Source organism: Scyliorhinus canicula, chromosome 16 (assembly GCF_902713615.1).
Source record: "Scyliorhinus canicula chromosome 16, sScyCan1.1, whole genome shotgun sequence".
NCBI classification, from domain to species: Eukaryota; Metazoa; Chordata; class Chondrichthyes; order Carcharhiniformes; family Scyliorhinidae; genus Scyliorhinus; species Scyliorhinus canicula.
This window is the reverse complement of record NC_052161.1, coordinates 141,664,667-141,678,404: the sequence shown is the minus strand read 5'-3', so window position 1 is coordinate 141,678,404 and position 13,738 is coordinate 141,664,667. Positions and strand designations below refer to the sequence as shown.

At 47.5% G+C, this 13,738-nt stretch overlaps 1 protein-coding gene across 1 annotated transcript in view; it reads left to right on the top strand.

Moving 5' to 3' along the window:
- Window positions 1-13,738, top strand: part of cfap74 (cilia and flagella associated protein 74) — a 156,559-nt gene that overhangs the window by 74,540 nt on the left and 68,281 nt on the right. The window contains exons 15-18 of the mRNA XM_038774102.1: window positions 2,834-2,900; window positions 5,749-5,838; window positions 8,490-8,636; window positions 11,586-11,619. Of these exons, the coding sequence (XP_038630030.1) occupies window positions 2,834-2,900; window positions 5,749-5,838; window positions 8,490-8,636; window positions 11,586-11,619 (338 nt within the window). The remainder of the gene's footprint in view (window positions 1-2,833; window positions 2,901-5,748; window positions 5,839-8,489; window positions 8,637-11,585; window positions 11,620-13,738) is intronic.

Below are 13,738 nucleotides of genomic sequence, written 5' to 3'. Positions count from 1 at the left end.
CTCTACTGCCTTCTGAGGCATAAAGTCACAGTTGCACAACTCTCTGACAGAACCATGTTTCCTCATCTCTGTCCTAAAAGGGCGACCACTAATTTTAAAACAATGCTGTCTAGTTCTGGACTCCCCCATAAGAGGAAACATTCTTTTCACGCCCACCTTCTGAAGACCATTCAGGATCTTGTATACTTCAATCAAGTCATCCCTCGCCCTTCTATACCCCAGTGGAAACAAGCCCATTCTGTCAAACCTTCCCTCAGAAGACAATCCGTTTATCCAGGTATAAATGCAGTCGACCTCTTCTGGACCATCTCCACCACATTTACATTCTTCCTTAAATAAGGAAACTGGCCTCAGCAATTCCCTGTATAACTGAAACATAGCATTCTTACTTATATGCTCAACTCCTCTCATAAAGAAGGATAGTATTTCTTTAACCTTCTTAATTGCTTGCTGTGCCTACCTACTAACTCTTTTGTGACTCATGTACAAGAACACCTAAATCCCTCTGTGCCTCAGATTCTTCAATCTTCAACCGTTCTCCATTTAAGTAATACTCTACTTTTTTATTCCTCCTACCAAAGTGAACAACTTCACCTTTTTTCACATTATACTCCATCTGCCAATTTTCTGCCCACTCGCTCAACCTATCTATATTGGTTTGCAACCTCCTTGCGTGGCAGAGGGACTGTCCCAGCTTAATCTATTCAAATACATTCAATCACTTCCGTCATAAAGTAGAAAACAAAAATACTCAATTTTTACATTGCGTTCAGCTTGTGTGTGTGTCAATTCGTGCATTTTTATCAATGACTTGTTGGCGTGCAGTGGTGAGATTGGTGTAGGAAATGAGAGAGTGAAATTTGGTCTTGAGTGCTGATACAGAATGAGTGGTAGTGAATGTAGAGTTTGCTTCACACCCACCTCGTTTCCATTGAGGTCAGTGCCAAAGAAAATCAAATGGATCGCCAATTCCCATTTCCCACTGCCAATGCCACTTAACCCCATTATTTTTAGAATGATGTGTAGAACCGATTTTGTGTATCATTACACCAGTAATAATATTGTGTTGCTTTGTTTTTTGTCATAATCACAGAGGCAACAGTTTGATTGGAGGCTAAGAGAAAGTTAACACCTTGAAGAACAGTTGGCTTTGTTCAGTTAATATTCTAGATGCTATTCCCTTGCTTCCCCTGTAGTGGGGCCGTACTTCTGATGGGTGCACTGAGGAGTGGCAGCACTTGAGAAATCGCTGATTGGGCTTGGCCACGCCCATACCATGATGATTCAGCCGGGGTCTGAGGGTTTCCAGAGGGGTGGCCTAGGTGGGATCCCAGATGGCCAGAGGCTCTCTGAACATTTATAGGACACAGTGAGCGGTCAGCAGAGTGAGCAGCCAGGGGCCTGTAAATAGCACCAAAGGAGTGGGTTTAAAACACAGACTGCAGCAATGGGGGTCTGAGCCTGGCCACCCTGATCCTGAGGGCAACAACACTCCAAATCCACGGATTTGTCACCAAATTGTTCCCCCCCCACCATCCGCACAAGCACAGGCAGTGTGCTTCAACAAGCCCGACAGGGTTTGGAGAGTTTTTAACAGCCTCCTTACCGTCTCAATCCCCCACAGCAGCCATGGTGCCCAGGCCCTGTTTGTAAATACTTGCATTAATTTGCACCCGCGTGACTTTTGCCTAAGAGGGGCGGAACATTGCCAAAGGGCAGAGCAGACTGTGTCCAACCCACTAATCAGATTTAAATCCATACAAATGGCAGTTTTGCCTGGACCCGCCAGTGGGCGGCACAAACTTACATTTTGCCGCCAGGGAGGGACCGGAATCTGTGCCAGAGGCGCAAACCTCGATTTTTGTATTAAGCATGATTCTCCTTCAGATCACATTTCCGGCATTGGGAAACAGAGAATCCAGTGCCTGATCAGACAACCGGGGCTGGATTCTGCGTTATTGGGACGATGTCCCCGCTCCGACGTACAAACTGTGGATTTTCACATAGAGAGACTGGTGTGAAAGGGCCAAATAAACCCAGCCTTGCAGGGGGCTAGCAGGGACCTGGAGTGAATCTCGCAGCTTTTGCTGCAGGTACGGGCCCCCGCACTTCCCGGGTCAGAGGCTGCGCATGCTCACAGCGGCAGCCTCCAGCGGCCACACCGTGCTCCATGGCCGACTCAGACCGCAGAACTGGACACTGAAAATAGACCCCCCTGATCAGCGGCCGACCCTAACTGCCCTCCCAAACATTCCCCAGCTGGGTATAAGGCCCCCCCCCCCCCCCCCCCCGCCATCCGATCGGCCCACCCCTGACCAGGGCGGCCGCAGACTGAGTCTGCAGCCGCCATGCTAGTTTTGTGACCAGCAGGACCACATTAGATCCACGCCGTCGGGACTTCGGCCGGTCTGGGGCGGAGAATGGCGGAGTGGGCCTCCAGCAATGGGCTAGGTGCTAGGTGGCCGAGTACGCCGTTTTTTGGGGCCTGCAGATTCGGGAACCGCCGCTGGTTCCCGACTCCTTGTGGAAAATGGCTTCTCCGCCCCAGCACCGGCAGCGATTTCGGCGTCAGGGTGCGGGCAATCCAGCTCCCTGGCGGTGCTTCTGGAGAGAAAGACATCGGTTTCCAGTCAGAACCGAACACTTTGCCATTTATTTGGAAAATTCTACATGATATTTTGTTGATCTTTCTCCTTGACCTTTGTTCTGTTCCATTATGCGAATATATTTTCCAAATTAATCATTTCTAGTTACATGAAAATTTGCAGATTTGGAGTATGGTTGATGTCTTATAACATTTCTTGTTACCTTGTATTTTTATATGGAACTCTAGATTCAAGCCTCCAGGTCAAATTTCAGCTGGTATGTCTTGTGAGATAGCAGTGACTTTCAAACCTCTGGTAAGAAGAAACATAGGCATGATTAAAGATGTTTGTGCCAAGAATATTCACCACTGGTAATAATGACCAGCCCCTCCAATGTTTTCTTCGGTCAAGTAATTCAGAAATAATCCTGCTTGATAAGCAGGTATCCTGACGACTTTGTATCTTGTAACTCAGTTCCCTTTCTCTTCATAAGGGCTGGTTTAAAACATTTGTACCTAAATTACCAGACACTGTTTGCATGCACAATGTTGAATATCTTCGTCCAAGTGACATGTTGGAAGGGTGTTGGGAATTTGACATCTAGAAATGTGCACACGTTCAAGTCTTACATATATAATTTGGATCTGGCAAATTCTCATGGAGAAGCTGTGCTGCTCCTTGGGTTTGTCATTAATTGTGGATAGAGACAGACCTGTCCACCATCTGGTCCAACGTTCCTGTGTTTTCTGTTACCTTGGAGATTCCCTGACCATCCAACTATCAATTACATTTTTGCCTGTAGTTTCTGTCAGCTTTGACCATTATTTTCTCTTTCCCCGAGGCAGGATTTGTCTTTTTCTGCCTTTTAAGTTCTAAGTGTGGTCCTTCCAGTGAGTTGATTGAAATGGGTGGTCTTCCTTTCTGTTTTGATGTAGCCCAGTATTTCAGAATTTTTCTCTGTTGGTTTTGGATTCCAACGATGCATGCAAGATGCTGAGGAAGGCCATAAGACCATAAGACATAGAAACAGAATTAGGCCACTCGTCCCATCGAGTCTGCTCTGCCATTCAATCATGGCTGATATTTTCTCATCCCCATTCTCCTGCCTTCTCCCCATAGCCCCTGATCCACTTATTAATCAAGAACCTATCTGTCTCTGCCTTAAAGACACTCAGCGAATTGGCCTCCACAGCCTTCTGCGGCAAAGAGTTCCACAGATTCACCACCCTCTGGCTGAAGAAATTCCTCCTCATCTCTGTTTTAAAGGATCGTCCCTTTAGTCTGAGATGGTGTCCTCTGCTTCTAGTTTTTCCTACAAGTGGAAACATCCTCTCCACCTCCACTCTATCCAGTCCTTGCAGTATCTTGTAAGGCCTTGAAATTAGTGTTCCTATATTCTAATGTGGATTTTGGTTTCGTTTTTTACTGTTTCTCTGGATGATTAGACTTAAAGATTAGTGGAAAAAAACCTCATAAACTATGACTGATCTCATTTAAAGAGGGCAATCAGTCAATCCAAAATAAGATATGAACTATTGAAAGATACAGGATCAATTAGCTCCATGGATTAGAAGATCGCAAACCAATTAGCTTCAGGTAATATCCTGCTGAGTGGGAGAGACCATAAAATCCCAACTATGGAAATAACCAGGTAGATTAAGAATTTTGTTCTGCCAATGCTTGTGACAAATGAGGTTCCACAGCGTTTTGAATAGTTTGCGTAATTGCTTTTAGAAATAATAACTTGCAGTGGCATTCGGACTTCCGTCTCACACATTGCTGATTAAACTTAGTTTTAAATCCAGACGCTTTCTCCAACTCCTCTCATCTTGAATAACGAGGGTAGATTTTTGCCGTTACCACCTTGGATTAAGCACGACCGGAATGGATCAAAATCTGGCAGGGAAGATTGCAAGCTCGTACTAGAACCCACTTGACTTTCCTTCCATCTAACTTAATGGAATATAGATGACACATAGGGTGCGATTTAACAAGACAGATCACAGTCCTGTTTTTCGGAAGCGTTTAGCAGAGTGTTTCCTGGTGCCAGCCAGCAGCACCAAAAATGACACCGTTATTTAATGGAATTTTGCCATTTGTTTGACATGCTCAAATCACCAGTACAGGAAGAGTATACGTGGATCAGGCCACAATTTTGAAATCCTGCCCATCTTTCGACCCCCTTCAGACACCTCATGGCCTCAGTGCGCTATTTGTGTGAGCCATGTGTATTTGATATTGGCACCGAAATAGGAAAAAAACATGTGGGAAACATACAAAAGATACTGCAAATTATGGAAGGGACTTTTAACAAGATGTTGAATGGCTGAAGCCAAGAAGACACTGAGGGCAGAGGTTAACATTAATCAATTAGTGGCAGCACGTTGGTGCAGTAGGTTAGCCCTGCAGCCTCACAACGCTGAGGTCCCAGGTTCGATCCCGGCTCTGGGTCACTGTCCGTGTGGAGTTTGCACATTCTCCCTGTGTTTGCGTGGGTTTCACCCCCACAACCCAAAGATGTGCAGGGAAGGTGGATTGGCCACGCTAAATTGCCTCTTAATTGGAAAAAATGAATTGGGTATTCTAAATTTTTTTAAAATATTGATCAATTAGGAGGGATATAGGCCAAGATTCTCCCACCCCCCACCGGGTCAGAGACCCCAGGGTGGCCTGGCCTGTAGGTCTCTGCCATATTGCCCGGGGGCCGGCGCGAAGAAGAGAACGCCGGCGCGTGCGTGAAAATACGCCGGCCGGTCTGCACATGCACGAAGTCACGCCGGCCGTTCCGCACATGCACGAACTCGAGCAGGCCCTTCAGCACCGGTTGAAGCGTCAACCCCTCTGGCGTCCACCTAGTCCTGGAAAATGCGGAGAATTCCGCACTTTCGGGGGCTGTTGGCGCCGGAGTGGTTGCCACCGGTTTTCCTGCCTGCTTGGGGGCTTAGTCCCCAGAAGGAAGAATCCCACCCATATAGAAATATTCCAGGTGATTTTAAGATAAAGGAATAACAGGAAGTAGGAAACATTTACAGCAAAAGATTAAAATAACAAAGAATTAGGAGAAGAGTGAGGAATTATCATTTTCAGAGTAGCAATTGTTGGAGGAAAGAGTTTGATAATTAACGTTTAAATACATGAGGAGTAATTTTATTTTTGTATTCAGGTTAATGAAGATTTTGAAGGGGAGATAATGTTTCGGACTCATATTGGTTCCTTTACTATTCCGCTTAAATGTACAACTAAAAAATGCGATGTAAGTCTTGGCACAAATATGTGCATCTTTGCAATTATCGTGAACAATGTTTGAATTGATGTGTAAAAAGCCAAAACGACTTCACACACATTATGTTACAGTACATGGACTTTTGTGATACATTCCCCAACCGATTTCTAATCCAGTAGTTTTGTCTCTGGGTACTTAAATAAATCTTAACATACAGCCTCAAAGTCTGCAAGGAAACTGCTGTTGATGCCTACTGCCTGCAGTATTGACAGGGACAATCTACGGTGACTTACTGATTGACATGATTAAGAGTGAAAAGACTAGCTGAGGTGCTAGTTTAATAACTGATATTGTATCAGTTATTAAAGTTCTGAGACTTCAGCAGGTTATGTCCTACCCATTTCTTGACCTCCTCTAATACAACACAGACTCATGAAAATAAATTGTAACTTCGGAGGCTAGCCTCTTAATTAGCTCATCCTATAATGTTCTGAGGCTGAGGAAAGACCAGATCCTGATCACTATCAATTTTCTGATGTGGGTCTTGGGATTTGGTCAGTGACATACTGCTGCAGGTAATCACAGATGTCAGTCCTTAACCAATACGATTCACTCCATGTGATATCAAGAAATGGCTGAATGCACTGGACACTGCAAAGGCTATGGACCGTGACCAATAGTACTGAAACAATACTACTGAGACTTGTGCTCTGGACCTTGCCGCACCCCTGGTCAAGCTGTTCCAGTACAGCTACAAGGCTGGCATCTACCTGGCAATGTGGACAATTGCCCAGATGTATCCTGTACACAAGAAACAGGACAAATCCAACCCAGCTATTTACTGCCCAGTCTACTCTCCATCATCAGCAAAATGATGGAAAGAGCCATCAACAGTGCTATCAAGCGGCACTTACTCAGCAATAACCTGCTCATGGACGCTTAGTTAGGGTTCCGCCATGGCCACTCAGCTCCTGACCTCATTACAGCCTTGGTTCAAACATGGACAAAAGAGCTGAATGCCAGAGGTGAGGTGAGAGTGACTGCCCTTGACATCAAGGCTGCATTTGACTGAGTACAGCGTCAAGGAGCCCGAGCTAAACTGGAGTCAATGGGAATCAGGGGGAAACTCTTTGCTGGTTGGAGTCAGAACTGGCACAAAGAAAGATGGTTGTGGTGGTAGGATGTCAATCATCTCAGCTCCAGGACATCACTGCAGGAGTTGCTCAGGGTAGTGTCCTGAATGCAACAAACTGCAGCTGCGTCATCAATGGCCTCCCTTCCATCATAAGATCAGAAGTGGGGATATTTGCGGATGACTGTACAATGTTCAACACCATTCGCGACTCCTCAGTTAATGAAGCAGTCCATGTCTAAATTCAGCAAGACCTGGACAACATCCAGGTTTGGGCTGACAAGTGGCAAGTTACATTCGTGCCACACCCAAGAGCCAGGCAGTGACCATTTTAACAAGAGAGGATCTAACCACCGCCCCATGACATTCAATGGCATTACCATCGTGGAATCCCCCACAATCAACATCATTACCATTGATCAGAAATTGAACTGGACTAGCCACATTAATATTGTGGCTACCAGGGCAGGTCAAAGGCTAGGAATCCTACGACGAGTAATTCACCTCCTGATCCCTCAAATCCTGTCCACCGCCTACAAGGCACAAATCAGGAGTGTGATGGAATGCTCTCCACTTGCCTGTATGAGTGCAGCTCCAACAACACTCAAGAAGCTCAACACCATCCAGGACAAAGCAGCCCTCTTGATTGCTCCCACTTCCACAAACACACAAACTCTACACCACCGGTGAACAGTGGCAGCCGTGTGTACCATGTACAAGATGCACTGCAGTAACTCATCAAGGTTCCTTAGGCAGCTCCTTCCAAACCCACAGCTACTACCATAGAGAAGGACAAGAGCAGCAGATACCCGGGAACCCCACCACCTGGAGGTTCCCCTCCAAGTCACTCATCATCCTGAGTTGGAAATATATCGTTGTTCCTTCACTGTCACTATGGCAAAATTCTGGAACTCTCTCCCTAACAGCACAGTGGGTGTACCTACACCTCGTGGACTGCAGCGGTTCAAGAAGGCAGCTCACCACCACCTTCTGAAGGGCAACTAGGGATGGGCAATAAATGTTGGTCTAACCAGCGATGCCCACTTCCCGTAAGTTCTAAAAATGGACAAATGCCCTGCACATATTCACAAGAATAGAGGTTCGTGTTGGAACCAGTAGAATGTACGCTTGATTTTATTGTTTGTGACATTAGTGTACAAATGCTAACTACTTTCATATAGTTTTTTCTGCTCTTTTACGGGGAGCATAAATCTATTTAAAATAATCAAATTAGTTCTGGTCTTAAAGTAACATTAAAGAAATTCCCCAGATATGGAAAACATCAATGTCACAAACAAAATATCTAGACTTATATCGCAGGATAAAAGCATTCAAAACGGAAAGAAGGAACAATGGGAGAAAAATAAATGTGACGCTCCATCTGTGCCGGTATTTCTAATTGTTTCAAAGTCCAAATAAACACTCATTCCTTTATAACAGTGGGAGGACTGTGATAAATTGCTTCAAACCTGTATGTACTGTGGGAAGTGTTGTTGAAACACATGCACCGATCTGCTATGAATAATTAACTTTGATTTGGCTCCTGCAGCTGGTTGTGGATAAACAAGTTGTCGATTTTGGCTGCCATATTATTGGTGAAATAATCACACGGAACATCACTTTGACCAACCGTGGAGCACGGAGCACGTACTTCCAGTTCGTGAAATTTCATCCCAAACAATCGATTTTCGGAGAAGTAAGAATGTTTAGATGATATTAAACATAAGAACATCAGAACTAGGAGCAGGAGTAGGCCATCTGGCCCCTCGAGCCTGCTCCGCCATTCAATGAGATCATGGCTGATCTTTTGTGGACTTAGCTCCACTTTCCGGCCCGATCACCATAACCCTTAATCCCTTTATTCTTCAAAAAACTAACTATCTTTATCTTGAAAACATTTAATGAAGGAGCCTCAACTGCTTCACTGGACAGGGAATTCCATAGATTCACAACCCTTTGGGTGAAGAAGTTCCTCCTAAACTCAGTCCTAAATCTACTTCCCCTTATTTTGAGGCTATGCCCCCTAGTTCTGCTTTCACCCGCCAGTGGAAACAACCAACCCACATCTATCCTATCTATTCCCTTCATAATTTTATATGTTTCTATAAGACCCCCCCCCCCCTCCTCATCCTTCTAAATTCCAACGAGTACAGTCCTAGTCTACTCAACCTCTCCTCGTAATCCAACCCCCTGAACTCTGGGATTAACCTAATAAGTCTCCTCTGTACACCCTCCAACATCAGTACGTCCTTTCTCAGGTAAGGAGACCAAAACTGAACACAATACTCCAGGTGTGGCCTCACTAACACCATTACAGCACATCCTCCTTAGTCTTAAATTCCATCCCTCTAGCAATGAAGGACAAAATTCCATTTGCCTTCTTAATCACCTGTTGCACCAGTAAACCAACTTTTTGCGACTCATGCACTAGCACACCCAGGTCTCTCTGCCATGTTGCGTCGAGGCCGGCATATTGAGGGAGGCCACCGCGCATGTGCGGATTGGCGCGGCGCACAGTTCGCGCTGGGAAGGGAGGCTGGAGCGGCATGAACCGCTCCAGCGCCTGTAGGGGCCAGAATCGGTACTCCCAGCGGCCCGTTCACGCTATCGTGAAACGCAACGGCGTTTCCAACGGTGTGGACACTCTGCTGCTGAATGGAAGAATCCTGCCTGAACTACGAGATCATTAATCAATCCTGTCTCATTACACAGGACCAGGCGAGGAATTCTCTGACCTCCCCCCCAGGGGGGTCGGAGTATCGCCTGGGCCCGGCGTCATTCCCGCCCCCGCTGTGGCCCGAATTCTCCGCCACCCGGGAAGCGGTGGGGGCGGAAATTGCGTCACGCCGGTCGGCGGGCCCCCCGCTGCGATTCTCCGGCCCTCGGTGGGCCGAAGCCTTTCCCGCCGGCGGGAATTGGCGGCGCGGGCTGGCACTGGGGTCCTGGGGGTGATCTAGCCCCGGGGGGGGTTCCCCCACGGTGGCCTGGCACGCGATCGGGGCCCACTGATCGGCGGGCAGGCCTGTGCCGTGGGGGCACTCTTTTTCTTCCGCCCCACTATGGCCTTCACCATGGTGGGGGCGGAAGAGACCCCCTCCCCTGCGCATGCGTCGGTATGACGTCAGCAGCCGCTGACGCACTGCCGCATGCGCGGATTTCCGCTGGCTGGCAAAGGCCTTTCGGCCCCGACTGGCGGGGTGCCAAAGGCCATTCGCGCTGGCCGGTGGAGCGGGAGCCACTCCGAAGCGGGCCTAGCCCCCAAAAATTGCCGAGAATTCCGCACCTTTGGGGAGGCCCGATGCCGGAGTGGTTCACGCCACTCCGTCCCACCGGGACCCCCTGCCCCGCCGGGTAGGGGAGAATCCCGGCCCAGATGTAGGAACGCTTGTTCCCTCGTAGGTTCCATTACATACTGTTCTAGGAAACTATCGCACATACATTCTGTAAACTCCTCCTCAAGGCTGCCTAGACCGACCTGGTTAAACCAATCAACATATAGATTAAAATCCCCCATGATAACTGCTGTGCCATTTCTACATGCATCAGTTATGTCTTTGTTTATTGCCCGCTCCACCGTAATGTTACTATTAATGGTTTACTTCAACTTCCTTTAAGTAAACCATTAACAATAGTAAAGCGAGTTTGGACATAGTACAAAATTCCAAAATAATGGTGAGGATTATTTGAATCAATTTGTTTACATTACATTTGAATGGGTGGCGCAGTAGCATAGTGGTTAGCACTGTCTCTTCACAGCTCCAGGGTCCAAGGTTCAAGTCTCAGCTTGGGTCGTTGTCTGTGCTTCTCCCCGTGTCTGCGTGGGTTTCCTCCGGGTTTTCCGATTTCCTCCCACAGTTCAAAGGTGTGCAGGTTGGATGGATTGGCCATGCTAAATTGTCCCTTTGTGTTCAAAAAAAAAGGTTAGATGGGGTTATGGGGAGGTGTGGGCTTTGTGCTCTTTCCAAGGTCTGGTGCAGACTCGATGGGCTGAATAGCCTCCTTCGACACCGTAAATTCTCCGAAGACATGTATATCTTCTATTCTAAATCGGAAACATGATTTGGAAAGTCTTTTAATGGCATGGAGATGATGAACATTGATGGATATAATGGGGGGGACAGTTGTTGATGGGGGTTCAGGAGGGAATCTATAAAAAGAGTAGTGACAGATATTGTTGAGAGAGGTAAAGGGACTAAACTGAATGACATCGAAGTTTGAATAGGAGAGTTGTGATGTGTGATAACTCTGCACCCCAGTGAAGTGATGCAGACCCCGTGCCAACCTTGTTCTGCTTGCTCATTTCCAGGACTGCTGTGCAGCTGTGAAGTACAAAAGCAGCAAATGCAGCCTCACTTTCAGCGGTCATTCCCACTTTAAATAAGCCAGAAATTCTCAATCCCAATGCCCATCAATCGCATAAAAATGAGGCCTGGCCAATAAATTGCTTCTTGTACACTGGCAGATTTGACATACCCCACATCCCTCTTTTGTCTGAATGTTGCCCAGATTTAAAATCAGGGCTCATGAATTGGAATTGTTTACGTTTCGCCCATTGAGCAGAGCACACATGGATGAATGAACTGAGTATTTTGACTACCTGCTATTATACTATGTACCATCTAATTGGCTTTTCTTATTTTCCTAGGAATTAAATGAATTTATTATTCCAGCTGAAAAAGGTAATATAAATTCAAATTTGCAAAATCAGCAAACGATGAGCAGAAATTTCTTACAATTAAATATTGGGAAGATGGAAGCTGTTACCTTTGATTGCCTCCACAAATTCTACTCCTTAGCCAACTACTTGAGTCCTCTGAAATTGAACCGGACTGTGCACAACAATGGTGTTATATATATGACCTCATCATATATACCACTAAGACTGCCTATGTCCTGTTCCATAACATCACCTGATTCAGCCGTTGCTAAGCTCGTCTGCTGCTGAAATCCGAATCCATGCCTTTGATCTTATAGATTTGACTGTTCCAGTGCACTCCTGATTGGCTTCGCCATATTCCATCCGCCATAAACTTAAAGTCATCCAAAACTCTGCTGCCCCAATTCGTACCCAGTCCTGTTGATCCTCACTGCTGCATTTGCTGACCTCATTGTTCAGCGCGATACTTGGATTTTAAAACTCATCCTTGATTTCAAAGCCCCCCACAGCCTCACCTCTCTACACCTCAGTCATCTCCTTCAGCCTCACAATCCTCTGAGATATCAGTGCTCTTATAATACCAGCCTCTATGACTTTCCCAATTTTGAGCTCTCAAACGTTACCAGCCGCATCTTCCGCGGCCTAAACTCTGAAATTCCCTTCAATCATGCGTGAGAATGCTTTGCTATGCCAGTCAGGGTCCGAAGCTGTCTGAATTACACCAAAGCAAATTCAGGTACAAATGCACAGAGGCAAGCTCCTTCGAGCTGTACCATGGCCCTAACTAGGTCCCTAGGACAGATACATTTAGTTCTTGACGCATGCCATCACCAGTCAAGTAACACCCAATGCCATGTTTAGCTCGGGCCACATGTGTGTATAGACAAATTTGTGAAGTAATTGATCCTCTTTCTTGCTGCCTCTTTGGGCAAAAGTTGAGTTGTTCATCCAGGGGAAACGGTGACATAGTTGCAATGTCACTGACTAGTAACCTAAATACCCGGGCTAATTCTCTGGGGACATAAGTTCAAATTTCATCGTGGCAACTGGTGGAATATAAATACAGTTAACAAATCTGGAATTGAAAGCTATACTCAGTAAAGGTGACCATGACATCTATCGTCAATTGTTGCATAAAAATCCATTGGGTTCACCAATGTCTTTCAGGGAAGGAAATCTGCCGTCCTTACCTGGTCTGGCCTACATGTGACTCCAGACCCACAGTCTGCTCCCCCCACCCCCACCGCTGCTAGTCTCCCCCCCCACCCCCACCCCCACCGCTGCTAACTGCCCTCTGAAGTGGCCTAGTACAGACACTCAGGTCAAGGGCAATTAGGAAAAGGCAAAAAATGCTGGGTTTACATGCCATGAAATAATAATGCAAAAAATAAAGAAGGAGAAACAGGGCGGAAATGATAAAACCAGGGAGCAGTAGGTTGCCAACAAAACTTTCAATGACTCACAAAACTGAGACAGCGGTTATTAGTGATTGTCAATTCGTAAAAAGCCATTACGGTCATCTGACAGATTATTAGAAATTATGGCCGGGATTCTCAGGTGCTAGTCTGCCCCCCCCCCCCCCCCCCCACCCCCACCACTGCCAGTCTGCCCCCCCACCCCCACCCCCACCGCTGCTAATCTGCACCCCCCACCCCTACCGCTGCTAGTCTGCCCCCCCACCCCACCACTGCCAGTCTGCCCCCCCACCCCCACCCCCACCGCTGCTAGTCTGCACCCCCCACCCCCACCGCTGCTAGTCTGCCCCCCCACCCCACCACTGCCAGTCTGCCCCCCCACCCCCACCCCCACCGCTGCTAGTCTGCACCCCCCACCCCCACCGCTGCTAGTCTGCCCCCCCCCCCCACCGCTGCTAGTCTGCCCCCCCCCACCCCCACCGCTGCTAGTCTGCCCCCCCACCCCCACCCCCACCCCCACCGCTGCTAGTCTGCACCCACACCCCCACCGCTGCTAGTCTGCACCCACACCCCCACCGCTGCCAGTCTGCCCCCCCACCCCCACCGCTGCTAGTCTGCACCCACACCCCCACCGCTGCTAGTCTGCACCCACACCCCCACCGCTGCTAGTCTGCCCCCCCGCCCCACCGCTGCTGGTCTGCCCCCCCGCCCCACCGCTGCTAGTCT